The following is a 27,868-nucleotide window of genomic DNA, read 5'->3' as shown; positions in this document are numbered from 1 at the left end:
AGAACATTTATTTATTTACGATACATTATTCATTCACAAAGAAAATTGGTGTCCTTAAAGGTTGGATTTTTCCTCATTTTTTAAATTAAGGCATAAAGTTCAGTTTCCAAAAGATGATTTTTTATTCCTCTTTTTAGTCAACTTTAGCATGGGAGTCTAAACTTATGCATAGCACTGTATATATATATATATATATATATATATATATATATATATATATATATATATATATATATATATATATATATATAAGTTTTCTGACAACATTAAACACAAAAACAAATCTTCAAACTACATTCACAAAATGAAACAATCGGCTCAAACCCATTTCACCTGTAAATCAAACAATGCTTTCAGATCATACACGCATCAGTCAATATATAAACTCAACAGAGCATTCATTAGACTCTACATAAAGAATGGAGAACACAACATCCAGAGCAACATTACAGAAAAAAAGTATGTTGTATTAGCAATTTGGTAAAAAAGTATATTAATCGCAACTAAGGTAAACATATTGTATACTATATATCCTGCTAGTATTGTATTGCATATTATAGTAATGAAAGACACAGAGGAAACGATGAATTATCAACCGTGACATGAAAAGACTTGATTTTGCAAATGCAAAATCAAAGTCAATGTCTGTGCCTCTGACACGTCTTCATGTTGGGTCCGACCCGAGGACTTTACCCAAATCACAGCACAGGCAATGTTGTCTCTTGGTGTGCTGGATCCTGCCTTGACAACACTCCGCACCTTGCTCTTCCTCATCCTCTTCCTCCTCGTCCACCACCTCCTACACATACTGTATTCTTCCTCCTCTCCCTCTCAGATTGTTTCTATTCATTGTTCGTATCAACATTCAGTGCACTTGTGCACTCTGAGCTGGGTTTGTACAGTTGGTTTGGTCACATCATTAGAAACAAGTGCGAACAATTTTGAGTCGTTGCGTGTAAAAGATGACAACTGTGTTGTAGCTGTGTTTAACTTTCGCTGTGTTTACTGTTTTGCAACACAAGTGAATCAAAGTGCAAAATGTGTTTTAGTGAGTGATTTATTCGACAGATGGGTTTAGGCCTTCTATAGTATAGTGTCTTAGCAATTGTGAAAAACTGTAAATTATATTATTGTGTCTGACCGCCCCCTACAGGCCAATTTAATGGCTTAAAACATGCATGTGTACATGCACGTTTCAATTAAAATTACACAATCACCTACACTGATTAATGTGTTACCTTGAAATATATAACTGTCATCTTCTTTTTCTGTGTTCAGTGGGGGTTGGTGATTAAACCAGTCACAGGAGACGTGAAAAGGAAAATGGCTTATGGAGCAGGTGGTGCTCTCGGTCAGGGGCTTGTAGCATCATTCCCAAACGGCAGCACACACTGTGCATCTCAATGACTGACTAAGAAAGGTTATTTTTATCCAATGTCAAAAAAGGAGGGGATTTATAGGGTTTTTCTTTCTGTGGTCTTTCTTTACCTATCTTTCATTTTTGCTCAATTGACTGAAGTCAAACAAGTCTGGGAAATACTAATTTGTCAGAAATAAAAAGACAGACAGTTGCTCTGAATGAAAATCAGCTATTGCGCTGAGATATTTAATTTGTTCCCTTCCCAGACGCCCCATCCCATTCAGGTCTGAGATACTTGTTAAAGTGTATGAAGTCCTTGAGAATCATCTTCTTATCAAAGCGTTTCCTTCTTCTTATCAGTGTGCTGTGGGCTGTCGGTGAGCTGTTTTCCCCAAAGCTATAATGCAGAAAACATCAGATATTAGAAACACACATACAAAACCACAGATATTTATATCTATATAGTGTCTGTCTGTCTAAGAGTTTTACTGTCTTACGGTTTTGGGGACAAAGCTGATGTCATTCTTGTTGGTGCCACTTTGAATGTTGAACTTTGGGTTCTTAACTATGATACTGTCTCTCAGCTCTAATTTCACAGCTGCTGAAACTGATGATGATCGAATCTACAGAAGACACAGACAACTTATTAAACATCCCAGCTATGCCTAAATATAAGAAAAAAGGCAGATATTTTATTTCACCTTTCCTTGTCCTGAAGAAGCTGGTTTTGATGCTGGCTTCAAAGTTGGTTCTGGTTTCACTTCATTTCGAAGAATTTTGGATTTGTCACTGACCAATGCAATGATTCTAGCATCACCATACTTTACAGCAATGTCCAAGCAATTTTGCCCTGTGAGCACAAAAGAAATGCATTGTTGTTCAAATAAGTGAGAAAATGATACAAAAAGTAAATATACATATACAGTTCATGTAATATACAGTTCATTTTTAAAATAAATTAATATTTTTTATTCAGCGAGGATGCATTGAATTGGTCAAATGTGGCAGTTAAGACATTTATAATGTTACAAAATATTTATATTTTAAATGAAAGAAACAGATTAATTTATTTCTTCATCACAGAATCCTGAAAAAAATATATAATGGTTTCTACAAAAATATTAAGCAGCACAACTATTTTCAAATGACACTGAATTCAGCTTTTCCATCACAGGAAAAAAATTACAATTTAAAATCTATTAAAATAGAAAACAGTTATTTAAAATTGTTTGTTCTTTTAGGACACATTTCTCAACAATTCTTCACACGGTTCTCCATACCAACTTTCAGCTTGGCGCAGCAGTTAAACTTGGAATTTAAAATGCACTAAAACTACCAAAACATTTCATACGTCTCAAATCAACTCTTTCTTCCATAACAGGATCATCCAACAAACACACTTTTAAAACAATGACCTAAAATAATAACAACAGGTCGCATTACACAATGATTGCTTTAAAAAAAAAATTAGCCTTCAACCCTAAAACTTTTTACTAAACTATAGTGTAGAGACAGACATTTCAATATCAAAACCAGTACCTCTCTTGTTTTCTGCCATGACTTTGGCTCCAGCTTTGATGAGATACTCTACACAGCTGAACCGACAGCTTTCAATAGCTCTCATGAGTGGAGTTGCTCCATTCATTGCCACTGCATCAACCACGGCTCTAGATTGCACCAGCATCTTGATAATGTCTACATGACCTGCATGGCAAGCATGATGGAGGGGCGTCCAGTTAAACTGGTCAACTGCATTGACATCAGCCCTATAGAGTCAAAAAAACAAAATGTTCTTCAAATGACACAGTCTATCATCTTGTTACATGAAGGGTCCTATTTTAACGATCTAAGCGCATAGTCTAGAGCGTATGGCGCAAGTGCACTTAGGGCGTATCTGAATCAACTTTTGCTAGTTTAACGACGGGGAAAAAGGGTTGTCCCTATTCTCTTAATGAGTAATGAGTGTGTTTTGGGCGTAACAATAAACCAATCAGAGTCTCATCTCCCATTCCGTTTAAAAGCCAGTTGCGCTCACGTCATGGCGGATTCGCTATTTACTTGGCGGAATTTGCAAGCGGAAAAACTGAACGCTTCTCTAGCGAGGAAACGGATCTGCTCGTGCGCGAGGTTAAAGCGCACGAGCAGACCATCTACGGGACAAGCCAGATTCCACCATATCTTTATGTACACAATACTAATCTTTTACATTATAATCCTTTTATTTTTAATATTTGGCTAGTTTGTGTGCTGCACACCCTGTGTGTGTAATAAGCAGAGTGTACACGCGATGTGGACCGCCTATAGGCGCATATTACTAATGTGCCCTTTAAATAACAAAAAAATAAAATACTGCGCCATTGACTAACTGAAACTTGGTCTAAAGTCATAAGTCTTAAGTCTATTTCAGTTGCCTCAAAATAGCAACACGCCTGAACACACCTCGTTTTGGGTGTCATGTCATGGGCGCACAAATAGGCGCAAATGCATTTGCTATTTAAACAACGTGGCGCAGGACGTGAAAATGATAATTGCGTCGGACTGAAACTAGCAAAACACACTTGCGTCGCGCCTGGCGCCGCATTGCGCCGGGTGTATGATAGGGCCCTAAAAGTGTAAACAAAAGAAGATATTTCTTTATTTTTCTTAGTAGCATTACCTCAGTGAAATGAGGAATTTAGCTACTTCGTAGTTGCCACAGTTGCATGCTGTCATGAGTGGCGTCTTAAAGAACTGATCTTTGATATCAACAGGCACTTGTTGGGTAAATGCCAGACTAAGAGAATCTATATCTCCAGTCTTTACACAGTAATTGATGTTGGTATAGATCTTTTCAGGATCATCAATATACCAAGCAGAGTCATTCTCAATGGGATGAACTGGCAGCCGGTCTCGGTTGAAACGTTTGGTGTCAGCGAACGGCTGGTAGTTCTCGATCATGTAGTAAGGTAGTCCACTGTCCTCTCTTTTGGAAATCAGCTCAGGTGGCATTGTGCATATGGGCAATGGCATGGCAGATTTGGCACTCTTCTTTTCCTTTCCACCCTTTTCCTTCTTGGCTGGCTTAGGAGCGTAGGATGAGATGACAAAGGCCTTCTGGAGGTACTTGAGGCCTTTAAAAAACTCATTTAAATTGATGACACTTTCATGGTTTACATCATGTTGCTTGATGATCCTTTGCAGATTCTCGTTACTTACAGGAGCTCGATGCTCATGCAGTAAAGACACAAATGTCTCCAGAGGAACTTTTTCAACAGGTTTATCCAGTCCCTCAGCAGGTTCAAAGGCTTTGCGCAAGGTTGCCTCATGTTCACATGACCAGTCGTGAAGGGTGACGGCCCAGGGTTCATTGGGGTTTACGGCATCAGGCGCAGAAAGCTTCTTGTACATTTTTTCTGCTTTCTTGAGCTCCTTGAGTGCAGCTTTGCAGCCATTGTTTTTGGCGACCTGGCTTGGAAGAAGACCTTCCAGATTCTTCAGTTTGGGACTGCATCCTGTTGCAGATAAGAAAGAGTACTGCTATGAATAAGGCAGCAAAGTATTTTTAGCATTTTGAATGAATGAGTTTTCTGATGTTTAATTTAATACCGTCAAGTTTGAAATGACACAAATTCCAATAGTTCACATTTCTAATAGTTTTTCTTTTGACATGCGATTATAAATCCTGGCATTTCAGAAGTTTGGAAAACAAATCTTAATATTTTAAACTGTGGAGTACAATTTCATGACCCATTTAACGAAGGCAGTACTTGTTCTTGTGAATAATGGAAAGACATTAGATCCAGCCTACCTCTTTGGGCCAGGAATCTACAGCACTCATTGAAGCCGCCAGCAGCAGCAAAGTGCAATGGTGTGTCACCCTTTGAAGTGCTGATACCCAAGTCAGCAGAGTATGCAGACAGCACCTGTAAAACCTGTACAAAGCAGAGATAGTAATATTCTTCAAAGTTAAACAATGGCAGATTTTGTGCTATTCAGAATGCCATGGCATCACCTCAAGGAAACCTCGTTCTGCTGCAAAGTGGGCAGCGCACCGTCCTTCTTTATCAAGTAAGTTAGGATTCCCTTCTTTTTGTACAAGGGCTCTAACGAGCTTCAAAGCACCAGCTTTAGATGCCTCCATGAGTGCAGAGCTCCGTGTCACCTTTGGGGAGCCAAAACATGACACATTATACTGATTCAACTCCATCAAAATCCACATTTTCTTGCTGGCCTATTATAAAGCCGAGTGCCGACTGTATCATATTTGATATACACATTTCGAAGGCCTCTAGATCATCGACATGCTCAAAACTTTGCTCAAAATCCTGTTGTACACAATCTACGACATGCCTTCTGATGATTGATACTTTTTTAGCAAGTAAAAGGCTAGTATAGTCTAGTATAGTATAGTTCTAAAAATGTCCCTCTTCAGGTCATGGTGCACATGCCTTCTTGCTGTGAAATCTTTACTGATTTTTTAAGTTAAAAATAAGAATAACTTTTATAATGTTTGAAATTTCAAAATCATGTTAAAATGTGAGTATTAAACAGGCTCGCAATCATCTATCAATCATTTTATGATAATGCATAATGCATTGCATTATATGTTTTAACCCCCACAATAATATAATACAGAGCTTTAATCATACAGGCTGTTATTTAAACATAATCTTACTAAGACATATTATTGGGAGATATCAAGTGACAACCAATATGCATTTTATGTAAGCAGTCTGCTGTACTGATATAAAGATCTCATTGATTTACATTACAAGCTTCAGAATGCCATATTACTTTTTGGCCTTATACAGTCAAACCAAAATTTATTCAGACACCTTCAACATTTCTCACATTATCAGTTTATTCACTATAGTTTAGAAAATGGTAATAAAATATGACAAGAACTCATATTTCACTGGTTTTGCCCCTCCTTCTGTTAGACTGTCTCACAAATGAATTAGGTTGAATATCAGTCAGCTGTTAAATTTAAGTACACAATTAGATAATACCAATTTAGGTCAACCAATTACCAAGCAATGCTTAATTTTGTTCAGTCTGGGTCGCATTAGCAATTAAAGAAAAAAAAGCAGAACATAGTCAGCTCAATAATTTTTAGGTCCCACATTTTTATAAATTTTACTGGTTGTCCACTGTATAAAGAATTTTTGGGTATAATATGTCACAGTTTACTTTATTTTACTATCCTCACTTACATAAATTAACTATAGTGTCCTGCACCCACAAGTAAAAAAAAAAAAAAAAAAAATCAAAAATTATATCTGGTTATAACTACTCCAAATAGCATGTTTTTGCTCAGTTTGGGCCTCTGAATAAAATAGATGTTTTTCTCCTCCTCAAGTATGAGCTCCATATTCTCTAATATCATATGAGCCGTAATTGCCTATCAATTATTTTGACTCAAGGTTCAAAAAACTGTTCCATTCCAAAAAGGTTTGATTTACCAGTTTTTTTATGTTGTAATATTATATCAGAGATCTTTGAATCATCAATGTATAACTTTTTTTTGGTCAGGGAACATTAATTTGAACTATGATATGAGACCTGATCTACTGCATTTGGATCAGCTCCTTTCTCCAAAATGCGAATGCACAAGTCTTGACAGTCCTTTGCATTTTCACAAGCAAACACAAGCAGTGGCTTCCCTGGGTTAGAAACATTGTTGACATTTGCATTGCTGTTGAGCGCCATCTGCAGGCAGAGAGCATGTTCTTTAGATGGAGAGATACAGTAGAACAGCACCCCTACAAGTGAAACAACACAAGTCACTAAGTTTCACATATTCTACATTTCCCCCATCAAGCATGAATGAATAGATATAAAACCAATGAAATTAATTAAAATATTATATAAAAGAATAAAAAAAAACATATTTTGCATTTATACAATAATTTTAATGGCTGGGTTATATCCATTGAGAAAAAGTACACTTTAAAAAGAGTACTCATTATGAAATAATAAACTTTAAAAATATATAGTATATGTAGTACACTATAAGTACCGCTCTAGTTTGAATGTAATGTTTTCTGACACTTAATTACATATGTTTTTTAATTAAATGTAGACTTTAATAATTTACATTATTTTAAACATAATTTGCTGAACTTATAAGAGTGCTTAACCTCATCTTTTTATATAATTTTATAATTACTTCTATTGTCAAAAATGGACTTTAATGTAATTTATATTGAAACTTGTATGTCATGTATTTAAATATATTTGCAATTACACTTTTGTAATTTTGAATTTGTTTAGTACATTTAAAATTTAATTGTAATATCAATTAACACAATACAGTTAAAATTATAATCAAATACCTTTCGGCCTGGTTTCACAAACTGGGATTAAGCCAGGATTAGGCCTGGGACATTTAAATAGCTTTTAAACGTGCCTTAGAAAAAAACATTACTGGTGTGCATCTTGAGACAAAACAATGGCACTGACATATTTCAAGATATATCAGTGTAAGCTGCTTTCAGTTAAAACAGATTAAATATGCATTTTAGTCTGTGAAACCAGGGAAAGTGTACTCTCTAAGTACACTTAAAGGGATAGTTCACCCAAAAATGAAAATTAGCCCATGATTTACTCACCCTCAAGTCATCCTAGGTGTATATGACATTCTTCTTTCAGACGAATACAATCGGAGTTATATAAAAAAATGTCCTGGCTCTTCCAAGCTTTATAATGGCAGTGAATGGCTGTTTACGTTTTGAAATCCATAAAAGTGCATCCATCCATGATAAAAGTGCTCCACACTGCTCTGGGGGGTTAATAAAGGCTTTCTGAAGTGAAGAGATGCGTCGACTTACGGCAATAGACACTTGACGATGTAGGAGTAGCGTAAGCTTTGACGCCTCTTGCGGTTCAATCAAACAGGTCTGGGCAACAAACTCAAGCTCCTCCGGCATTTCTCTTTATAAATTGTCATTTTAGACTTCTAATTCATGACTGTGTTTTGTTTTGCTCTATCCTCTGTGCTTCCGCGTTCGTCATTACGTTCTGCGTCAAGTTCAAGGGTCACTCCTTCGACCGTAAATCGCTTCACTTCAGAAGGCCTTTATTAACCCCCCAGAGCAGTGTGGAGCACTTTTATCATGGATGGATGCACTTTTATGGACTTCAAAACTTCATAGGGCCATTCACTGCCATTATAAAGCTTGGAAGAGCCAGGACATTTTTTAATATAACTCCGACTGTATTCGTCTGAAAGAAGAATGTCATATAGGATGGCTTGAGGGTGAGCAAATCATGGGGTAATTTTCATTTTTGGGTGAGCTATCCCTTTAAGTTGCCATATTTCATTAATATTATTTATTTGCAAGTAGACAGTTTTTTTAAAAGCATACTTTTAAGATTTGAAGCAAGTGCAGTTAATACAAATAAGCGCACGTCTTTTTTTCAAGGGATATTTTGACACTTCAACAGGTAAAGACAAACTCATCAAGGCCTGTTAAGATCTATTAAAATTGAAGAGTAGGCTACATAACATGAACTTCTAAAAAGATCTTTACCTTTCCCCTCTTCATCTGTGAGTGTCACATTTGCATTGTGTTTGATCAAGAGATACACAATCTTGTAGTAGCCCAACTGTGCAGCAAGCATCATTGGTGTGCAGCCCTTCTTGTCCTGTATGTCAGGCTGGGCTTTCAGGGACAGAAGGAACTGTACGAGGTCTTCATCACGGTCCACAGTTGCTTGATACAAGGCACTAAGTCCCTGTTTGGGTTCAGTCATATTTATCAGGTTGGAAAACCCCATTTGGACCATCTTTTTTATCTGTGGTCTGTTCTTCTCCCGTACATATTGCAGGAGTTTATAGATCTGGAGGACCTCCACGTTGCCATTCGCCACACTTTTTGAAGTCATCTCCGTTCTCTCAACTCTGTGTTTCCCTGGTCTTAAGAACTAATAAATAACACTGAAAAACATTTAATAAGCCAACTGAAAGATCATGTGTAAAGTTACATACAAATATTAAGAAATGCTATGAAACTTTCATTCAAATAGCATATTCATATTTTTGAATATAGCCATATAATAGCGCATATAATATTTATACAAACGCAATCATTTTAAAAAGTCTCTAACAAATATCCGTTTCACGACCATATACACGAAAAGAAATAAATACATTACACAAATAGCTGCCTTGAACTGGAGGAAAAGTCAACATGTAGCTAGTATTGTGATTTAACCGAATCCATCTTGTCACCTAGCAACCACTCTGGGGGAACGACCTACTGAGATTTTATGGGCAGTTTTATTTTACTTAAGGAATACTTACTTACTAAAATGCAGTTATATTTGTATGTTCATAAAGATTAAAATTATGACTAACCAAAGAATATGTAATTTCTGTGTTTTTAAACAGCAAAATGCATTTCAGAGCTTACATCAAAAACATAACGCAAAGCGCTAGCACAAGTTTCGACTGCTCTCGATAAAATTCGGGAATCGTCGTGTCCTTGCGCTCCGCTCGCGCTGGCACTTTCGGCCACACTCGGCAAAACCCGGTAGACTTCGTGTCCAATGTTTACAGTGTGTGTGTCCCATTCACGGTGAGAGAGAAACGCTCACCCGCTTCTGTTCGAGATAATGTGACGTTATGACCTTTCTACCAAAGTCCATAGTTCAGGATTTAGTTCTGCAGGGAGAATATGGGGGACAAAAAGATACTCAGCATTGGTTTGGTGTGTCTGGATATCATAAATGTTGTGGATAAATACCCGGAAGAAGATACTGATACCAGGTGGGAAATTCTGATAACATTCTAATTACTATTAATACACCTTTGCCTTAGCATTTCAAACGCATAATCAGCCATAACATATAAGCCTAGGCTAGAGTGTTCTGCTATACCCTGCAGTCAATGTTGCATCACAGGTGTCATAAAATAACGCAACTGGTTTGTAGGTGTTTGTCTCAGAGATGGCAGAGAGGAGGAAACGCATCAAACACGTGCACTGTTTTGTCTCTACTTGGGGCCCCGTGTGCATTTATGGGGTCTTTGGCTCCCGGACCAGTAGCCGAGTAAGTGTATTCTGCCTACTATTACGTTAAATTACAATATAAAAAGAATGACAGTGTGTGGGTGTGGGTGTGGGTGTGGGTGTGTGTAATCCATTTATACTATAAGGCTATAACATACCAAGATATAGGGTGCAACGGGACTAAAAGCACACCATAAGAAAATTTTGCTTTTTACTTCTCCGATAGTGTGTGATTGCAGAAAAAAATATATATGTTTTTATTGAACATTGATGGAGCAGCAGATTTTGTGTGAAAATAAATGATAAAAGTGGTTTGTTTTGTTTAAAGATATCTTATAAATGTAAGAGGTGGCAAGGTGGGCCTTTTAGCCCACACATGGGGCAAAAGGCACATATTATACAAATACTTTAGCTAAAAAGTGTCTTTAATAATGTCTAAGGTAATCACTTTAGCAATAGTTTGCACTATTATTTTCTGTTTAATTTGATAATTTAATTCATTTTTTTGTCTTTAAAATATATTCCTTTTTAAAAAATAATAATGTTTCTGAAAGCATTGAATGATATCCCCTGCTTATTTAATATAGCTTTACAGTAGTAACTATAAATATTATATTTTATTATATGATATGATGTATAATGATGTATAATCCTAAATATGATGGTTTCATTATAAATATGGAGATTATCTCTCAGATGGACACCCAACTTAATATATGATATTTACCGCTGAATCTAATTATGTCGTGTCAACAAATGGAAAAGTCAGCCAGCTATTTATCATCATGTTAATTATTGTGCCTTTTGCCCCAACAGCAGGGGTGCCTTTTACCCTAATTATCATACTTTTACACATTCTTCAGTTATTGAAAAACTGTTGCTTTATTTACCTTGAACAAAACTGAAAAACATTAACAAAGGTCCTTGTTTCAAAATATATTCAATAATTTGATTGATTCTCATTTGCTGCATACATCTACAACAATGTAAAAAACATCAAATTAGTGCATAATCAACTTTACATTGCTGTCCGCGATCGCATTAAAGGAGAACTCCGGTCAATTTTAACATTGAGCTAATTTTTTTGTACATTTGGAGTGCTGTCAATACAGAGAACAACGACAAAAATCGGTGTTGCCTACACCGAGTTATTCTATTTTTAAAAATTGCACCCTGCTGACTTCAATAGGGCAAGTACTAAACCTGCTTTTAGCCTCTTAACATCCTTGATGTGTCATTACAAGTGCACAGAAAATGTGAGTGATTCCTTCTGAGTGAACACGTGTGAATCTGACTGCAGTAGATGTGAAAGAAATGTATAAAAATGATGTTATTTAAACCAGCGCAAATACCTTTGTTTACATCCTGTTTTCGGGTGAAGTCCAAAGTAGTCGATTGCCGAGTTCACGCGCATAGGTTTAGTACCTATGATCACGCGCGTGAACTCGGCAATCGACTACTTTGGACTTCAACCGAATTGACTGTATTGACAGCACTCCAAATGTACAAAAAAATGAGCTCAATGTTAAAATTGACCGGAGTTCTCCTTTAAGGATCAGCAAAATTTCCACGTGCATCTTCAAGAGGTTGTTAAGAAAAGTGCTGAATTTTTGTGCCATCTAGTGGTTTAAAAGAGAATAGCCCTGTTGTACCCTACTGATATTTGGATACTTTCTTACTCCCTCAGACATCTTCCCAAAAGTACTTCTTTTCTTAGTTTACATTATCTGCACACATACGTTCTGTATGCATACCTTTCCTTGCTAATTTGTTCTTCTAGCTTCATCTTGAATGATTTTCAAATGTACAAGATTGACATCTCTCTTCTTCTGGAGCATGCTGAATGCTCCTTTCCAGCCTCTGTAGTAATCAGCAGCGTGGCGACAGGAAGCCGTACAATTCTGCATATGAACAGGTTTGTGTGTGAGAGTTTGTGTAAGTATTATGAAAACTCTTTCCTCACAGGACAGCTGAGAAATTCCTGACACATCAAAACAACAAGTGCACTATTGCTTTTTCCATATTAAAAGGTGCACTGAAGGTGCATGGTTTGAAGATCAGTTTGGCAATCATTGTGAGCCTGCTCCTTTCCTGCTCAAATCAGTCAGTAGTGCCACTGCATATGGGTCACTGCAATACCTCTCTGTTTGCTGTACTAGTTTCATCGTGGGGGATTTTGCACGGCGTGGGGTGGACATATCTGGTGTGGCTTGGCAGCAGTGGGGTGAGACCCCGTGTGCCTGTTGTGTGGTGTGTCCCACCAATGGCTCTCGCACTGTCGTGCTCTCAGACACGTAAGAGTATCATCCAAAGTCACAATAATCATAACAAACAATCAAAGTTAGATGGGTACCTGGTAAATTATCATTTCCCATTCTCAAACATAATCTGAGAAAGTCTTTATTATGGGGCACTGCCGTAATTGACAGTAATTTAGGGGCCGTTTACACGACACCATTTTCAACTAAAAACAAAACTTTGTATGCGTTTTTTGGCCGTTCATGTACACGACAATGGCGTTTAAGGGGCCTGAAAAAGCAAATATTTGAAAACGATTTTCAAAGTGCAAGTTTTGTGATAGTGAACGGTAGGGGGCGCTATTACTCATCTTCTGAAAGAGTACTGAATCTCCTGATAAAAACACGTGCCAGGAAGATGCAGAAACAAGCGATATCATATGTAATCATATGTAAAATAACACGATCATCAACATTAAACAGCATATAAATCAAAACTGCCTAATGTTACTGAATGAAATGTCCACCCAGGACGAGCGACAGGACTGTGAAGCTTGGGCGTGTTAAACTCGATCTATTCCATCTGTGTTTTGATCATCGTTCTGAACTCGATCTGGATGTAGTCTTCGACAAAAACGCAATTTTCTCAGTTTTTTGCAAAAAATTTAGCTTTTTTTATGAATCTTACCCATATTCAAGTGTTGATAAAAATGCACTAAGCTAGGATAAAACTGTTGTTGTTGTTTTTTAACCAAAGGCTCTCTTCTTCTTTTCTTTTTTTTTTGATAAATTGCATGTTCAGATATTCGTACAACAAAATTTTCTGGGGGCCATGAAACTTTTGTGAAAATTACCAAAAATACTGGCGGTGGCTGGCAACTTTAAAAAAAAAAATGCTGGCGTGGAAAGAGTTAATTTGTAAAAACACGTATTACGTGTTCAGGCTATAGGCGCTTAGTGCTTCTTTACAAAGTGACATCGCCAACTACTGGCCTGGCATGAATAGTACAGCAGGGTTTTTTTTATCGTTTTCGCGGATCCATGTGAACAGGGATCGTTTTGACGTTGTAGTCTGTATGAGAAAAGCGTAAAGGAAAACTTTTTCCGTTTTTAGTACATCGTTGTCGTGTAAACGTACCCTAAGTCTTAAAGTAAATGCTTTTATGAAATCCTGACAATTCGACATTGCATGCGTTCATTTGAGTGCTTATTTGTTGGGGGGATTTGTTATTGTCATTAATTTATTTTCTTTTTAAATTTCCGTTTTGTCCAAGATTATTTTAATCAATTGTTTTAAACAACACACAACAGCACAAAGCTTGTCAAAGCTTACTAACTAGCTAACTTATTCCATGGCTCTCTGAAATACTTGATTCTGATTGACCAGTTTCAACATTTGCATGGCCAAATATTTGTGTATAGTGACCACTAAACTATATAACTGACCAGTGTCCTTGGCAACTGATTTTACTACATAGCTGTAGTAGTGTCACGTCACATAATAATATAATTTCAGATCAAATCAATGTCTATTTATGTATTTATTTGAAGAGTAGCCGTGTAATAAGTGAGATAATGTTCAATCATCCGTTCAACCCCTGCAGAATGATACAAAACCTCTCCACTTCAGGTCAAGGTCCTGATCGGCCTGGTGAGGTTTATATTTGCGGTTACGACTGGTTGACTGAACATTATCATTTACTTGTATTTGCTTTGTTTGTAGCAAAGTAATATATAAAACAACATTTATTCTAATCTTGGCCTTGAATAATATTTCTTGTCTCTAAAACCTGTTTTGAGAACTTTCCAAACCTTTTCCTTCTAGGCTGAGAGACAGACTTTGGTTTATAATCATAATTATCTTAAAATAACAGCCCAAAGCTGACTATTTGTCTGTGCTGATGACTGTTATCAAATGTTGTACTGTATACAAACTGACAGGGATCTGGTCTAAGGGAATAAGCTACGTTTTTTCCCATTATACAGACCATCACTGATTCAGTTTGTGACTGTAAACAGTTTTGTGTTATAGAATTACAGCAGATCATGTCACAATAATCAATAGTAATATTGACCTATCATTTACACAAAGTCATTACTTATTATTTACTAATCGTTCTTTGAACACTGATTGTTGTAGTCTAACATACAAGAGAACTTTCATCGACTTTTCTCTGTTTAATCAGAAACTTGCCAGATGTTTCTGTAGAAGACTTTTCAAAGGTGGACCTGAGCCAGTACAAGTGGGTCCACTGGGAGGTAAGAGTGTTTGCCAAATATCTTGCTTCATAGTAACAGCCCAAGTTCACACTAGTCACACTATTTAGTTCCTTCCTGTTTAAGAGACACATTATTCCACAAGTAGAGAGCTGATTGTTTTATGAATGCATTTTCAGGGCCGTAATGCTGACGAACAGGTGAAGATGATCGAGAGGGTGAGAGAGTATAACAGCAAACAGGAAGAGAAGAACAGAATCACCATCTCTGTGGAAATCGAAAAGACCAGGGAACCCCTCTACCAGCTTTTCCCTCTTGGTGATTTGGTATGATTTCTCTACATGTGTTAGACTTCAAACCTGCCTGAATAAAACACATTATTTTAACTTGGATAAACTACATAGTCAAGTGCTCATTATGGAATAGTTCTCAGACTAGTAGATCACAAAAAATAGTAAGCACAAAAAATAATATATATATATATATATATATATATATATATATATATATATATATATATATATATATATATATATAATATAATATATTTACACACACACACACACACACACACACACACACACACACACACACACACACATATATATATATATATATATATATATATATGTGTGTAAAGACATAATTTTACAAAAGATTTCTATTTTAAATAACTGCTGTACTTGTGAACTTTCTATTCATCAAAGGATCCATAAAATAATGTGTCACTTTTTCCACAAAAATATTAAGCAGCACAACTGTTTTCATATTGACAATAATAAGAAATGTTGGCAACGCATATTCATGTTTTGTAAATGATTAGTTAATTGTTAACTAATCAATTGTAAATTACTTGTAACGGAATTTACAAAACATACATAAAATGTTAGTATATCACTTGCTAATCATTTATGAATGTTTTGTGAATGATTAGTTCATCATTAACTAACCACTTATAAATTAGTTACAACTGAACGTTATTATATAGTGTTACCGAAATGTTTCTTGAGCAGCAAGTCAGCATGCTATGATTTCTGAAGGATCATGTGACACTGAAGACTGGAGCAATGATGCTAATAATATTTCACAGTATTACTGTTTTTACTGTATTTTTAATCAAATAAAATCGTACCGACCCCAACTTTTAAACGGTAAGTGTATATAATGACATGATATATAAAGAGAGCTGAAGATACTGCACTGTTACTGGGAGCTGAAGGCAAAATATGTAATAAATATGAATATATATATATATATATGAAATCTGAGTGTGCCAATTTTTTGCATGCTTGCTGATAAGCTTTGAGACATGTTTGAACACTACACAACCTGTTTATTTGTGACCGCTTTCACTCAGGTCTTTGTAAGTAAGGACGTGGCCCAGCACTTTGGGTTTGACTCGGCCTCTGCTGCACTGAAGGGTTTCAGCGGTCGTCTGAGGAAGGGGTGAGTAAAACGACCACTAGATGGCACTAGTGTTCTAAAAACTGCTGACTGACTATGTATAATCATAACAACTGCTCAAGGGTTTGTTCTTTTCAAATATTAGCCATTTCATGCGTTTACGTGAGTTTGGTTGTGTGTCTAGAGCTACCCTCATTTGTGCCTGGGCGGAAAAGGGTGCTGATGCCATTGGTCCCGACGGGGTAGTCATCCATTCAGATGCATTCCCACCTGAGAAGCTTGTGGACACACTTGGAGCAGGGGATACGTTCAATGCTTCTGTCCTGTATTCCCTTTCAAATGGTATGAATGCAAGTCTGATTCTGAAACACTTAATGAGTTTTTGTAAGTTGTGTAAATCAGTTCAAGCCGGGTTGGTTCTCTTTTCTGCAGGGGGCAGCCTACAGGATGCTCTGACATTTGGCTGCCAGATTGCAGGGAAAAAATGCGGTGTCCATGGATATGATGGAATTTTACACTGAACATGGCGGAGAGGTGCACAGCTGGAATGTAGTACACACATGAAGCACGCTCTGCTGAAACTTAACAAGTGTTGTTAGACACTAGTCATTGTCAAGGTATGATGATAGACTGAATAGTGTTGCTTCACATAGAAAAAACTAATGTAAATGCAAAATAATAATAATGGGATATTCTACTGATACCTCTGTATTAGCATGATTAAATTAAAGTTTTAAACTTGTTTTACTACTCTTCATTGATGCTTTAAAATAAAATAAAATAAATGTAAAAATTTACCATAAGGATCACTGAAGCTTCAGTGTCACATGATCCTTCTGAAATCATTTACTCTAATCACTCGAAATCTCTAATTTGCAGATTTTCTGCTACATAAAATGTATCAAAGGTAACAGCAAAGATTCATAATTTAACAAGATTTCTATTTCAAATAGAATTTCTATATTCAAACTTTCTATTAATCAAAGAGTCCTGCAAAAAGTTACATTGATAATAAGAGCCATTATGATTGATAATAACTGAGTACCAAATCAGTATCAAAGTTAACTGAAAAAATATTTCAGAATAGTACTGTTTTTACTTTATTTTTGATCAAATAAATGCAGCCTTGGCAAGCATAAGAGACTTCTTTAAAAAAAAAAAAAACTTTTGAGTTATATTGAACCAGGTGAACTTCATTTCAAATAAGCAATTTGAGCAGGCAATTTAGAATGATCAAATCGCTACAAATGTTCTGTATTTAGTGAATATAGTATTCAGCAGTGCTTTGATAATTCTTATAAGTTATGAGGAGTTGAGTGATATTGTTCCCTGATTGATACTGAAGAGTTGGCAAGCATCTCTACAGCAGTGGGGAGCACAGGCCTGTGTGTTTGCACTGTATGCAGAGAACAAGAGGAGGAGGAAGACAGCTCAATATAAGTGCACAAAGATGAAAGACAAACAGGATACGTGACATTTTCCCACCCAATCCCATTTAGACACAGCTGGCCAGCACTTTCACCACACCCAATGTGCAATAATGACACCCTGTCTGTCTGACAGTATCTGTCTGATAGTTACTTAGGAAAACATTACACTAACAAAACTTCTTTCATTCATGCATGCATAAAAGTGCACCTTTTTCTCAAATTTGAGGAAATATGAACTTTCAAATGCCTAGAAATCTGTAGTAATCACTGTTGATTGTTGTTAATAGTTCTTACTTTCCAGCCTCAAACATGACTCCCATTAGCCAAGATTCATCAGTGCACATTATTCCAAAGAAAAAAAAAAAGTATTTTTAACATTTCATCAGAATGTAATAACTTACTCTGCCTTTGAACCAACTTTCCTTTTTGACTCAGCCGCAAACATGAATATGAGCGGAGTAAACTAAAATAACTGGCAACACTTCAGTTTAGGGTCCAGTTCTCACTATTAACTAGTTGCTTATTAGCATACATATTACTAGGATATTGGCTGTTTATTAGTGCTTATAAAGCACATATTAATGCCTTATTCTACATGACCGTATTCTACATCCCTTAATCCAACCCAATACCTAAACTTAACAACTACTAACTATTAATAAGCAGTAATGAGGAGTTTACTGAGGTGAAGGTCGTAGTTAATAATGAGAATTGGACCCTAATCTAAAGTGTAACCAAATAATCAATAGCCAAATTACAATAGGCTATAGTTGTTGAAAGTTATGCATCTTTTCTAAAATGTTGACAATAGTTAGTTTAGTAAAATACTATAGATCTGTTAAAAAAAGAAAGAAAAAAGCATTACCATTTGGATATATTGAGATGCTCTCAGGGGTGAAGTTAAGCTTTAGTCAAAAAGCCTCTAATGTGCATGCCGATTCATTTCGCCATGAATCCATTGAATATTCACATAGTCTCCATTCTGTGCTTCGGATGATTTAATTCCTGATGGATAAAATCACGTTTCTCCCTACATCTACTAGTTGAATATTCTGTTTCATTAGGAAATGTTACATTACAGAGGTAAAATGGGTTGTGAATGGCGTTTCATGTTGACATTCACAGAGAAAAGAAAGAAAAAAAAAACCATATGTTTGGTCTTCGGTACACACTGGATTTAGAGTTGTTAAAGTATTAAAAGCAATACAGAAATACAATATTATAAAGAAGTGGAAAAACATGGAAACTCCCCATGGTGGCACATATCAGAGAGAGGGCATGAGATTCACTTACCAGCACAAGGCATTATTCATTGTGAACTACATCCCAGTATGACTATGGATGGACACCTAGAAATGTTTTTCTTTCCATTAAATCACCAGCCAATCTCCAAACGACTTCTCTGGCTTGCGACGTGGAAAATGAAATGCATTGTGCACTCCTCTCCTTAATCACACCGTTTCTGTGCACATGCTTCTAAAAATATTTTTTAGAAACAGTGGGTGTTTTCTATTTGAGAACATGTTTCCAATCAAATTTTGCTTTGACAAATGATCCAGCAACTCAAGTATTGGTATTTTCTATGTTGAATAGAGAAAAAAAGTCATAGACAGTGACAAGACGTGCACCATCAATCACTGATTGGAATTCTATTCAACAGAATCAAAGTTCTTGAGTACCAGAATGCTTTCCATTGAGTTTGAGACAATGAATAGTAGTTTGCTTAGTGTTTTGCACAATACCGGTGCTAAATTAAATGGTATGTCTTCCAGTAATCCAAAATACCTGACAGAACCCTGTAATACTAAGCTCAGCAGAGATTAATATGTGTAAAATTAAATATCTTTATTTGAAACACACGTGTTGCCAATGTACACATTCAAGGTAACAGGTTAAACCATGAAAGGGAACTATACATTTTTTAGATCTGGTCTCTTTTACATGTAAATAGATGTGTTAATGCTTACGCTGCTGCCGAAACGTCCACTTTATGAGCTGGGGAATCTTTTTATACCTCAAAATAATAAATGAAACATAGCACATAAAAGATAGCAGCCTTAATTTTCAACATTCTTGACCATTTGAATTTCATAGCGTTACACAGAGATCTTTCCTCCCAACGATCTGTAAAATTGCACAAGCATGTTTCAAACAAGAAAGAGCAAAAGCCGCGTAGTTCAAAATTCTTTGGGCTGTCGTACAGTAAACATTCAAGCGAGACCACACAGACAGAATCGGTTGATGAAGGACACCCTCTGAATCCTCGGCGTTGTTTTTCTTCAAAGGCACTTTGTTGAACCACATTAAGGACAGACTCTGTTTGATAATAATCTCCATTGAAAGCTCAGGCTGTGAGATTGGAATATGAATATGGAGCAAAATGCAACGGTCCACCACTGCAGTAGAACTGATGTTTTTGTAAATGCTTCGACGGGATCACAAAATGCGGAACGATGCATGTACAAAAAAGCCTATTTCTTGTTGATTAGAAGCCATTGCAGAATGTGTGCCTGAGTTATGAAGATTTCATTGCATTCATCTCTTTGCAATTTTCCAGAGGCACTCGGAGAGCTTGTATGGAAGCAATGATATACATCACTGATTGTCAGGTTGGATAACATTGAATGTTTCCTGAAATCATTAACTACCAACCACATATTTCATTAAGTAAAAGCATCTTTGGTAAGAGCAGGAGGTTATTCCTGGGAAACTTGGCACTTATAATGAAGCAAAATAGAAATAATTGAAATGAAGTCACGTACTGTAGATTTAAAAATCATCCCTTGACTCTAAGCAGAAAAAAGGAGCACAGGATTTAAACATTCACAGCAAAAAATATGAATTCCTTTCATCAAATCTCCCGAATTCCACACTCATCAGGCTAACCTTTAACCCTGACTGTGAGTCAAGCTCTTTGGCAGAGTATTTACCGTGCAGTTGCATACATAGGAAGTCGAACAGACCTCACGGTCATCTTCGGTACATGAGGAATTATTCATAACTCATGTCTGTGATTCATATAACATGGAAATATCTCAATAGGAACATCGTCAACATCGGTCGCACAAACCTGCAGTAGTATTTGTTACAACACTTCTCCAAAAATGCGGGTTAGGATTACATATCAAGGGCAACAGTTCCTCCATTTAAAAACTATATTCTCTGTTCAAGGAGTTCATAGGAGGTCTAACAATATTGGAAACAATACCGAAGGAAAATCAATGCATCGCCATCCCAGGCGGATAAACGTCATTTAGAGTGTCTCTTTCTAGCCCCGTCGTTTTGCTGGTTCTGAGTCTGATTAGTCTCAGTGCTAATCAGTTAAAAGACCCCTACACATCTTCATATAGAAGCATACCACTGAAGATAGTTAGAGGCTCCACTGAATGGGCTAGTTTGCCCATGACCAGGTCTATGCAGACTGTGTCGTCTCGCTGAAGGGGCAGGATGATGTTAAAGACAGCCAGAGAACCTGGTGTTGGTTTGGCTTCGGCCATTGGTTTGTTTTCCAACCCTTCCGGTTGGTAACCCGCCGAGTCTACCCGAGCCATGCCATAGTTAGACCTGGACAGCACGGCTTCGATCTTCTCATTTTTGTGGCCCGTCAGAATAGCACTAAAGAAGTAGCGTCCATCCAGTGGTGCAGTAAAGATACCTGTATTTAAGAGAAAGTTATACATATACATTATTTTTGATGCAGGCAAAAGTGTAAATGTAAATAGACTGTTTAACGGCAGTGCCAAGATTACCTGTTCTTGGATTATAAAAGTCTCCTTCATTTACTAAGATCTCATCAAAAATGATCGTTCCAGATGTAACCATGGGATTTCTGAGAGCTGCTGAGAAGGAAAGACGTGGTATGTTGGGATCTGCGCCGGCCATACCTGAAATGAAGATATCAACAGTATTTTTAAAAGAATTTTCAAATTGACATCCACGATTCCTAACCCTAAATGTATCCCTTTATTCTCAGTCTCATTTAGACTTGCTTTACACAACCAGTTTTAGTGATCAGCTGCTGACCTTTGGCTCAACTATTGACCCAGTACTGACAATAACAACTGAACACATGCTGCAACACTCAAGACAGAAAGAAAAAATGTCTGACTCTCATACAAACAGACACTTTAGACATATCTCAGTGAATTCTTGCCTTCATTCCAGACATTGATTCGCACACATCAAAATAACCTCAGTTTTTGACTAAGATATGGCTGCTAAAAATATTAAAAGCAAATTAAATACATACCTCGCTCTCCTCTGAGACCTAAAATAGGAGAAAGCAAAATGTGAGTCACGTTCAAGTGTCATATAACATGAAATGTGTGACGTTCACCCATAAATTAAAAATTCTGTAACTTTGAAATTACTCATCCTCATGTCATTCCAATGTTTTATTATCTTAATCCATGTAACACAAAAGGAGATCATATATAAAAATCTGAGGTTCAGCTTTCCATATAAGAAAAGTACAGTATATAACCAACCTCCAAATGAAGTAAAGTCAAATAAAGTAATGATGGCAAAATGGCAAAAAAAGAAAAGAAAAAAGATTTCTCACCAGGAGGTCCTTTTGGCCCTGGTAATCCCTGAATACCTGGTGGTCCGTCATTACCTGGAGGCCCCTGTGGACCAGGGAACCCTATTTCTCCTTGAGGACCTGGGGGTCCGGGTAAACCTATTATCAGAAATTAATTTATTTAAAGAGTTTTTCCTCTTTTCATATCCACCAGGGTTGTGCAAAACTCAAGAATTGTCTCACTTTCAAATCATGAGAGTGAATTTGAATTGAATTGGCCACAGGAAGTTGAATTGGAATTTAAATTGGAAAGACAGGAAGAGGAATTTACTGAATTGCAATTCAAAGACATTCAACACAAAGTAATGCATTCTGGAAAAAACATTCTGCGTAAAATGAACTAGAATCCCTTCTCATTCCAATTATGAATAATGCACAACCCTGATATCAGTTCAAATACAGGAGCTATGTCAGTTATTGGTGCTGGAAATTTAAGATATGTTCTTAGATGCTGTCAAATTGTAGTTAATCTTGACATCACTTTTGAGATGATAGCAAATAAAAAAACAGCACTTGAAATCAGACCTGTTAAGTCATTCTCGGTAAAGCTCTGGAACTCCTTGAGGACATGGACCATTGAGGTATTGAGTCTCTTGATCTTGCCGTGGATATCATCCAGATGTGTGTTCTGGAGGATCTCAATGAACCCGCTGTGTGAAATCACTGTGTCATTTAGCCCACTGACACAGTTCCACAGGCTAGACACATGTTTGTTCAGGCCTTCTTTGATCTTCTGGATATTGTCAGAGACAGAGTCAAACCGGCCACACACCACTTCGAGTTTAGAGAGCCTCTTATCCAGACCATCACCAGTCCTCTTGCAGTCACCCATCTCAACCACAAAGTTGTTCCCAAAGCGACGTACATCCTGATCAACGTTATCAAAGCGTACCCTACTATCTTCTATATGCTCGGTCATTTCCTGCTGGATCTTGTCGATCTCAGAAATTATTTTATCTTTGGTGTTCCCAAGGTCGGTGATAACGCTGTCATGTTTCTGGACCACATGCTCCAGACCTTTTAGTGTGTCATTGATGGAGCTGAAGGTTAAGATGACCTCAGACAGTTCTCCCTGGATTGACCGGAGGTCACCAGTATTACTGCTGATGACACTGTGTCCATCCAGTGGTTTTTGTGGGTCATCCAGATGACCAGTTCCTGATTCCGTTCCGGTAGGAGTATTCAGGGTGATCTTGCATTGACCACTGCATTTCTGTACCTCCTCTCTCAACTGATCCATCTCGTCCTGTAAACCAGAACACACGTCCACACAACCCGTCTGACCAGAGTCAAATTTCCCTTTAATGTAATTCATTTCCTTCTGCCATCTGTCCATGGCATGGCTTGTGATGTTCTTGAGTTTCTTCAGATCATCTTCCACTGTGCTGCACACCTCACAGTTCTCAATCTCCATAACAATCCTGTTGAAGTGTTCCCCATTGTCTCCAGTAAGAGCTTTGATCTTGCGAATGTCATGGCTGAGGTTGATGACCTTATCCTCAAGAGAGTCACCGGACACAGAGAGATCCTTGAGTCGGGTGTCAAACCTCTTGATCTCATCTTCATTTGCAACGACTCTCCACTCCAAAGACTTCACAGTGTCGCCAGAGCTCGAACCACTACTACTGCCCGGACTTGAACCAGAACTTGAGCCTGAGCACCGAGAGCATTCGCTTAACCTCCTGTCTATAAACAATGTTGTATTCTCGAGCCGAGACAGGCGCTTATCAAGATCAAATACAGTTTCTTTAACGTTTCCTATATCAATGTCCATGTCATTAATTCTGTCGTCCTGGTTAAGAATACGATTATTGAATTCAGTGCGAAGATTTCTGAGTTCCTGCTGGAACGAGTCCCGTATGTTAGTCTCCATATCAGCGCAGTATTCCTTTGCCCTCTGGACAGTGTTGTTGAGCCTTCTCTCCAGGTCTTCTTGCATTTTTGAACCTTGTCCTGGTCCACCTCCAAAACTTCCACCATCTCCAGTTCCTCCTTGTTCACCGTTCAGACGATTGTTAAGCTTGTCATAGGCTTCCGATGTGGAGCTTATCTTCCTGTCCATTTCATTTAGTCGTCCTCTGATGTCCGTCACAGTGTCACAGCAGCCTTGAGACCGGCTGAAGTCTCGGCGCAAACCATCAAGAGTCTGGCGGTGACGCTGGTCCATGGCATTAATCTGCTTTTCCAGAGCCAAGATCCTCTCCCGATCTTGTTGCTGTTGCCGTCTTAAGTCTTCCACTCCAGACTGACAGGCAGAACAAGAAAGCGTCACTCGACGTTCAAGCTCTCTGAGGATTTCCTCCTTCAAGGTGTTGAAGTTGTTTCCTCCTACTTCCCCAATGTCTAGATCATTGCTTCCACCCTTCCCGTTCACAAGGTGGTTATTGATGCTAACTAGAGTCTTGTCATGAGCTTGAGTACGGTTGTCCAACTGATCAAGCTTGGTCTGAATGTTATGGATGGTCTCTTTCATTTCAGGCTGGGCTGCATCAGCTGGTGTTTTGCCACTATTAAAACCGGGTTTGCGCATTTCCTCCTGGAATTTCTCGTTCATTCCACGCAGAGTTGACTGCAGGTCATTTAGGTCTTTGGTCAACCTCTGGATTTTGTCCTCCAGTTGTTTCATCTTGTCATTGTCACCTCTCCCTAGGCAAAGATCAAACACAATGCTTATTTTTAGACAGTGAGTAGTTAAGTAGATTACAAATAGTTTGGCAGACCCAGAATTCACAGTTCTGTCAAACTCTGGCAATGAAAACATAACTCTAAAAGTTTTCCTCTGCTCTAATGTTTTATTTCCATAAAGCCTCAGTTATATTTAGATGTTATCAAGTGTTTGAAAGATGCAGAAGATGCAGATACAAAAGTAACAAGAACACTAGCCACGTTTATATGGACACTTTTTTGTTTCATTGTTTTCACGGTGGGGGCGGTGCCGCGTTCGGCAAGTGATGTAATCATTGTGCGGCTAAACACCGTGTAATACCGGAAACACAGACTATTGCAGCAAGCCTAATGAACTCTAGATAAAGTGATCGGGTTGATGTGCGTGTTTGTCATAAGCTTCAAAATCAGATTTTATCTTTTGACATGCACGAATATACAAAGATTCCCTCTGTTGGCGCATACTAACCGTCCTCCTTCTCTTTGTTTTAAAAAGCAGACTTAATATTTATCTATTTCGGGTCCTAATTAGGAGACGACGAGCATATGAAGCTTTGTGGCATGATGCTTATATTATTTAGGCAGTGAAATCGCCCCTTCCCGCACCTAAAACAAGGTGTCTGCAGATGAGAGTCCGAAAAAAGCACTTGTGTGACGTTTTCCTGCACCTCTGCAATGCACTGAGTGGAAAGAGAATTTTAGATTTGACACAACAGTCATTTATTATATTCAACAACAACATCAGCTTGTTTCCGTGCGTTCTATGCAATTTCTACGTCATTGCACAGGTTTATCCCACCCCTCTCAAACCAATTAAAATTTCAGTTGGTTTGGGCATTTTTATTCTGACTGAGGTGTGTGCATGGAGCATTTTCTTTCGGATTGGACTTTTAAACAGTTTGTAATCGGAATGCAATACTACATGTTAACACACCTATTGTTAGAGAAAACATTGACTTACCATTCCCTCCACCCTGTCCATGACCAGTACCAGTTCCAGTTTGTCCTGGTTGTGAAGGTCTAGGCCAAGGTCTGCTTGTTGAGATCTGAGTATCAGATCCCCCGTTTGGTCCATCATTACAGTCTTCTCCACTGTATCCATGGCAGCACTTCCACTCCATTTCTGTTACCATTTTGTAAGCCACCTTGTATCTGGGCCTCATGTAGGTCCTGTACCTGTAAGAAAAATAAAAACCATATAAATAAAAGCTGACATTTTCTAATTTGGACACTGTTTTATAAAATGTAGCCATGTCTCAGTATTTCCTGACTTGCAATGTTTAGTTTAAATGTGAAATACATGGGACAGAGTAAGAAATAAACAAGACAAATTATATGTTACAGTTTTTTTCGATTGCTAAACGACAGTGAGCACAACTGGAGCTACATGTGCAAAACTCTAACTACAGTCTGCACTACCAACAGTCACCTGAGCTAAACAGTTCACATCACCTGCAAAACTCACTCCAAGCAACACAACTCTTAACACACGGCTCAAAACAGGCTCAGTGCAGCCAAACACTCTGCACAACCCTCACTGAGATAACACACACTGTCACTCAGAACACACTGAGAGTAAAAACACTAGCATCAAACACCAATACAGAAAATACAAACTTTTCATCTTTACAGTTTGAACAATTTCAGTGACTTCATACAAAGTAATATTTTCTTCAAAGAAAAGAGTGACATTTTTTCACATGATTTATTTAATTTTTTAGAACATAACAATTCTTTAAGGTAAATGAAAATTAGCAGTTTGCTTCAATAGTCTGTAGTAATTTACGGAATTACAGTAATGAGAAAAAAAAAGGTAGAAACTAAAAGTACATACGAACATGTAATGTAATGTAATATAATGTAATGTAATTCGAACAAATAATTGAGGGGCTAATCCTGCCTCTCTCTAGCATCAGGCCACAGGTTTTCATCAACATCACATCTAATTGTCATGATTCTGCCTTCTTGTCTCTGATTTTCCCTGGTCTTGAGGCAGGATCATGACAGGCCCATGTTTTGTGTGTAAGCACATGGCCATTTGTTTGGCTGTGTGCTTGCGTTGTCTCGTCATGTAACCCCGCCCCCTTGTTATCTCATCTTGTTATCATTATTGTATCATTGCCGTCACCTGTTTCCCTCATTAGTTTCTCCCTATTTAATCCCCTTGTGTTTTCTGTCCTGTGTCGGTTCATTGTGAATACTGCTGTGATGTTACTCTGTGAATCTTGCCTGTGCTATTATTTCATGTGAGTCATTGCAAAATAGTTCCTGTGAGTATCCTGTCTTCGTTACGAGTCCTGTGAAGATCCTGTTTGTGTATTTGCTGTTAGATAGTGTCTAGACTTCTGTCAAGTTTATAGTCTAGTTAGTATCCTCAGTCTTGTCTTGTTTTACCCCATTGTGGGCTTTATTTTCCCCTTTTTGCCTATAATAAATCGTGTTTAGTGTACTTTGTCTGCGCCTGGGTTCTCCTTCCTCATCATCATAACAGAATGAACCGACCAAAGAAGAACCCAGCAGACAGTATGTCCTCCCAGCTCCAGCGACAAATGGAGATCCGTGAACAATGCTGGTTGTTGGCTCCCACCGACAGAAAGAGGGTCAACCTCCCATTCTCGTCCCAGGGTGAGTGGATCCTGAAGAATTATGCCCAACTCTGGGATCGTTTCTCCCGGGAGGAGCCGCAGGTTTCTTCCTCGAGGTCTCCACCATCTGCCTCGCTACCTGTGATCCCAGAGGGTCGTGTCCTGGGTGTTGTTGCCCTTGGTGATCCGGCTGGTTCCACCTCTCCTGAGGCCCCTTCTGCTCCCATTGTCCTCCATGGTAAACGAGGGAGACGAGTTTCCTGGGATTCCCCGTCTGAGTCTTCCTCGACCGAGTCAGCGCTGCCCGAGAACGCCATCCCTGCTCCTGTTGCGGTTCCAGCTGAACATCTCCAACTGGTCGTTAGTCCAGCTACAGATTCGGCTTCGCGTTCAAAGAGAAAG

The 27,868-nt window shown here is 37.9% G+C and overlaps 3 protein-coding genes across 5 annotated transcripts in view; 1 reads left to right on the top strand and 2 right to left on the bottom strand.

Annotated features, from left to right (window-relative positions):
- Positions 1-1,694: 1,694 nt before the first annotated feature.
- ankef1b (ankyrin repeat and EF-hand domain containing 1b) lies at positions 1,695-9,133 on the bottom strand (the record flags this gene model as incomplete). Its single annotated transcript, XM_081347831.1, has 9 exons — positions 8,872-9,133; positions 6,902-7,101; positions 5,352-5,501; positions 5,148-5,271; positions 4,017-4,851; positions 2,900-3,126; positions 2,062-2,210; positions 1,858-1,983; positions 1,695-1,757 (listed from the first exon to the last, which is right to left on the bottom strand). Exons 1-9 carry the CDS (start codon positions 9,125-9,127, stop codon positions 1,695-1,697), a joined length of 2,130 nt encoding a protein of 709 aa, XP_081203957.1. The 5' UTR covers positions 9,128-9,133.
- A 634-nt stretch (positions 9,134-9,767) lies between these two features.
- On the top strand, positions 9,768-17,016 carry khk (ketohexokinase). 3 transcript variants are annotated; one of them, XM_081393933.1, is made up of 8 exons: positions 9,768-10,109; positions 10,274-10,390; positions 12,510-12,644; positions 14,774-14,846; positions 14,984-15,130; positions 16,162-16,250; positions 16,393-16,550; positions 16,641-17,016. In XM_081393933.1, the coding sequence occupies exons 1-8, from the start codon at positions 10,018-10,020 to the stop codon at positions 16,727-16,729; spliced, it is 900 nt and encodes a 299-aa protein (XP_081250059.1). In that variant the 5' UTR covers positions 9,768-10,017; the 3' UTR covers positions 16,730-17,016. The 3 variants fall into 3 exon arrangements, with proteins under 3 accessions (XP_081250059.1, XP_081250058.1, XP_081250060.1); XM_081393932.1 differs by lacking the exon at positions 12,510-12,644 and adding an exon at positions 12,131-12,265 and having other exon boundaries at positions 9,889-10,109; positions 16,641-16,975; XM_081393934.1 differs by lacking the exon at positions 12,510-12,644 and adding an exon at positions 12,186-12,265 and having other exon boundaries at positions 9,892-10,109; positions 16,641-16,975.
- A 2,447-nt stretch (positions 17,017-19,463) lies between these two features.
- Positions 19,464-27,868, bottom strand: part of emilin1b (elastin microfibril interfacer 1b) — a 37,308-nt gene continuing 28,903 nt past the window's right edge. Inside the window, exons 3-8 of the mRNA XM_081347518.1 lie at positions 25,843-26,057; positions 22,743-24,863; positions 22,200-22,316; positions 21,888-21,905; positions 21,388-21,522; positions 19,464-21,293 (exon numbers count right to left, since the gene is read on the bottom strand). Coding sequence (XP_081203644.1) covers positions 20,971-21,293; positions 21,388-21,522; positions 21,888-21,905; positions 22,200-22,316; positions 22,743-24,863; positions 25,843-26,057 — 2,929 coding nt within the window. The 3' untranslated portion in view covers positions 19,464-20,970. The remainder of the gene's footprint in view (positions 21,294-21,387; positions 21,523-21,887; positions 21,906-22,199; positions 22,317-22,742; positions 24,864-25,842; positions 26,058-27,868) is intronic.

The sequence above is a fragment of the Scardinius erythrophthalmus genome (assembly GCF_964197995.2).
Source record: "Scardinius erythrophthalmus genome assembly, chromosome: 19".
Lineage (NCBI taxonomy): Eukaryota > Metazoa > Chordata > Actinopteri > Cypriniformes > Leuciscidae > Scardinius > Scardinius erythrophthalmus.
Note: the sequence above shows the minus strand (reverse complement) of the source record. Positions and strands in the feature narration are given on the sequence as shown.